We start from the raw sequence: 3,457 nt of genomic DNA on the forward strand, positions 1-3,457 counted from the left end.
AGCGCTTCCTCGGGCTCTAAGGAGAGAAGCGCGCCCGAGATATCGGCATTTACAGCTCTATCCCTGCGGTAATATAGGTCGAAAGTCGTGGTGGAAGACCAATTCCCTATTGCGACCACTGTGTCTACATTGAACATTCGTAGAGCGAGGGTGGCTCCTGTTTTCCGCGCGTCGTGGGCTCTTGCGTCGGGTGAGGCGATTGCGAAGATTGTTTTGATCCATCACGAAATCGTTGCGGGCCTCGCAGGGCGAGCAATTCCAGGGCAGAGGAATACCTCTGAGCCTTGTTGCAGTTTACCCTGCTCTTGCCAGCGCCTCCTATATTCAACAAAGCACTCTACTGGACCGAGGTTGGTGTCTGGGAATCGATGGACATGGAAGGGTTTTACGATGCGCCGATTTCTTCTCGTTTCCTTCGGTGCTATTATCTTCCCCTTCATCATTGTTTCTCCGATCGCGATCGACTGAAGGTCCATGCGTGCTAGATCGGATACTCTAGAAAAGGTGACTACCGCCAGGAGCCACGCCAACTTGTAAGTAAGGTTGCGCAGGGATAGTTCAGTGTTGGGCGTTCCTCTGAGATGTTACAGAATCGGGGTGATGTCGATAGGGCCTTCCGCCAGGTTTAAGGGGGGTGCCAATCTGTCTACTGCCCTAAGGAATCTAGCGACGATGGAATCGAGATGAGATGGATGGCTTGTCTGTAGTTCCCCGATGGCTGAGCGATATAGATGGCTGGAATCCGCCGATTTTCCCTGTGCGTATTGGCTTGCCAGGAAATTAGCGATTACCACCGCAGGAGCGAGGAAAGGAGGCACGTCGTTTGCTTTGCACCACACGAACCACTTCTTCTGCGCCGAAAAGTAACTCTTGCGCTTCCCCGCCTTTTCGTGGTCCCTTAGTATGACATTTTGCGCTTCTAAGGATAAGTGTAATGATTTGACTTTAGGTATTTTTCTTATCTCTTATCTTCACAGCAAATTGGAATATTTTACCTTAGATAGATAGTTTTAGTTTTGTGATTTTACGCCAGTTTTACATTGACCATTTTACGCCAACTTGTATTATTTAAAGAATGTTTTCGGAAGTTCATAAATAGTCCTTGATTTTTTTGTAAAGAAAAAATTCATCAATCTTTTTCTTCTTGACTTACTTGATTTGGAATCTTTGGAACTCCGATCCCTCCAGAACTCGAGAAATCTTACAATAAGCCTTGCGAACGCAATTCTTCCCTGAGATGCGCCAAGCTGTCAAAAATCACGACTTGATCTTGAGGGGGTGTCTCGTTAGGGGAGTGGTTAGCTGGATCGCTTTCCTCGGTATTCTGACTGGCTTCGCTATGCTCAGCTGTTGCAGTAGGGGGAACCAGGGAGCTGATGGCCAGTGCGGGGTCACCAGCGTCAGCTTGACCTGTTCCAGCAACACTTTGCGTAAGACCCGTGCTATCAGAGCCCACGGAGGATTGGCATATGGGTTCTGCTCTTTGCTCCAATCCTGCATTAGGGCATCCGTTGTAACAGGGTTCGAATGGTAGACGAAGATCTTTATAAAAATAGAAGATCGGTGAGGAACAACAAAATAGATTGAATGAGTATATATATATATATATATATGAAAAATAGGAAATCAACTAATATGACATAATCTGGCTTTTACAAAGGCTGACTAAAGATGCAGCTTTTATAAAACCATAAAACAAATATTAAAAAGGTAATAATAATAAGCCTAAAATAAGTATGATGAATGAAATTAACCGTCACATAGTGAAAATAAGCCGTCCTGTTACACGGTGTTTGCCCGAGCTCTTCGATATGACGAAGATGTTGGAGACTATTCCTGGGGCGTCCCGTGGGACTTCCTCTATAGCCTGTTTCTCCAATAGTGATCTCACCTCCTCGGAAATGGCCTTCATGCCCTGGTGGTCGACTGGGAGTCTCTTTGGAGGAGATGGTTGAACCTCGGCTCCTTCCAGAATTGGATTTTGTAACCTTCTCTGATTATCTTGCGTATCCATAGAGGAGCGGGGATTCCTCGCCACGCGTTTCTGTATTTTCGCAAACGTCCCCCGACCGGTACGCGTGGCTCTACCTGTCGTGGGCTTGCGTCGGAAGCTAAACATTGGACGGGGAGGGCTGTTTTGCCCCACCCGTCTTTTTCCAGTATTTTGCTCTGTTCGACGAAGTGACTTGTGGTTGCTGTGCCGGGATTTGTGGTGGCTCCTCCTGGCGCGAGGTTTTTCGCCGCCTCTGTGAGCGATTCCGCTCCTTTTTATGTGCTGCTAAATCTTCACACAATTCTATCTCGTCGATGACGAAATTTCTCCCCAATCTTTCGTGCAGTACAGCAGTAGGATGAGAAGTTGGATGAGAAGCCTTCTCCGCTGGGTCCAGCTTTCTCTACTTAAGATGGAGGCCATATATTCTTTGATTGCTTTATCTAAGGCCACTAATTCGTCTTTGATTATATGGAATGAATCTACCGGTACTTAGGGTGATAATTTTTGAATTGTATCTAATCTCACCTTTATGGCCTTACTAAATGAAAAGCATTCAAATAGAAGCCACCTACATGTTTGGCTCCCCACGTAATGAAGGTCTATATATCTAGATGATCTCGCATATACTTAAGATTGGTTGCAGCTCCATAGGTTAAAGCCGAAGTTTATATGTACACCATTTTCCCAACACCGATATCAAATCACTTACGCATACTTTCGGAAAAACAAGAAAGTGTTGCTCCTTCGACACCTCAAGATTGGCCTGTATAAGAATACTCCTGGCGCTAAAGTAAAATTCAAGGAGGATAATAATGTCAATATATCCATTACAGGAATAACCGATGCATTGAATAGAATTAGAGCGAATTCAAGATTGCACAGAAAAAGATCTCCGTTTAAAACTAGATATGAAAATCGCCGCATTACTGCTTCCCGGAAATACAGAATTTGGATCTTGAAAAAATTGGGGGCGTTTAATATGCCTGGACGAGAGTATATATATATTCCTCATGTAGAAAATAATACAAGTGAATGCTTCCAGAAAATCCCTTATGAAATCAGCATCTGAAGAAAAAATTATGATATATAAATATAGGGTCGATAAGAGGAGTTAGTGCTCACTCTCCAGGATATCAATTAACGTGCCATTTCATGTTGGAATCAAATATAAATGTTCACCAGAAGATAACAGTTAAAATAATCATTTGCACTGACCTAACTCCAATGGAGTTCATTGTTTCCTCTATTTGTTAAATAGCGAATTACTAGTTATTAGGTCATTCGATGACGTAATCATATATACGGAAGAAGGCGATCAACCTATGATGGGGCAATTGTGGAATTTTCGTCTTTGAGATCTCTCTCACAACCATCAATATGAAAATCACTGACATACCATGTGAGAACTATAAGCTGAGAATCAACGTGACGCCAACCAATCAAGTAAGGCTGAGACAAAAT

General features: G+C 43.8%; 1 protein-coding gene across 1 annotated transcript; it reads right to left on the bottom strand.

Annotated features, from left to right (window-relative positions):
* Positions 1-124: 124 nt before the first annotated feature.
* VTP21DRAFT_2588 (uncharacterized protein) lies at positions 125-2,119 on the bottom strand (the record flags this gene model as incomplete). The annotated part of the gene is made up of 6 exons (XM_069392796.1): positions 125-318; positions 390-481; positions 589-919; positions 1,154-1,247; positions 1,330-1,542; positions 1,787-2,119. The coding sequence occupies 6 exons, from the start codon at positions 2,117-2,119 to the stop codon at positions 125-127; spliced, it is 1,257 nt and encodes a 418-aa protein (XP_069250476.1).
* Between the last annotated feature and the right edge of the window lie 1,338 nt (positions 2,120-3,457).

This window comes from Calcarisporiella thermophila (genome assembly GCF_041956535.1).
Source record: "Calcarisporiella thermophila strain CBS 279.70 unplaced genomic scaffold VTP21scaffold_14, whole genome shotgun sequence".
Lineage (NCBI taxonomy): Eukaryota > Fungi > Calcarisporiellomycota > Calcarisporiellomycetes > Calcarisporiellales > Calcarisporiellaceae > Calcarisporiella > Calcarisporiella thermophila.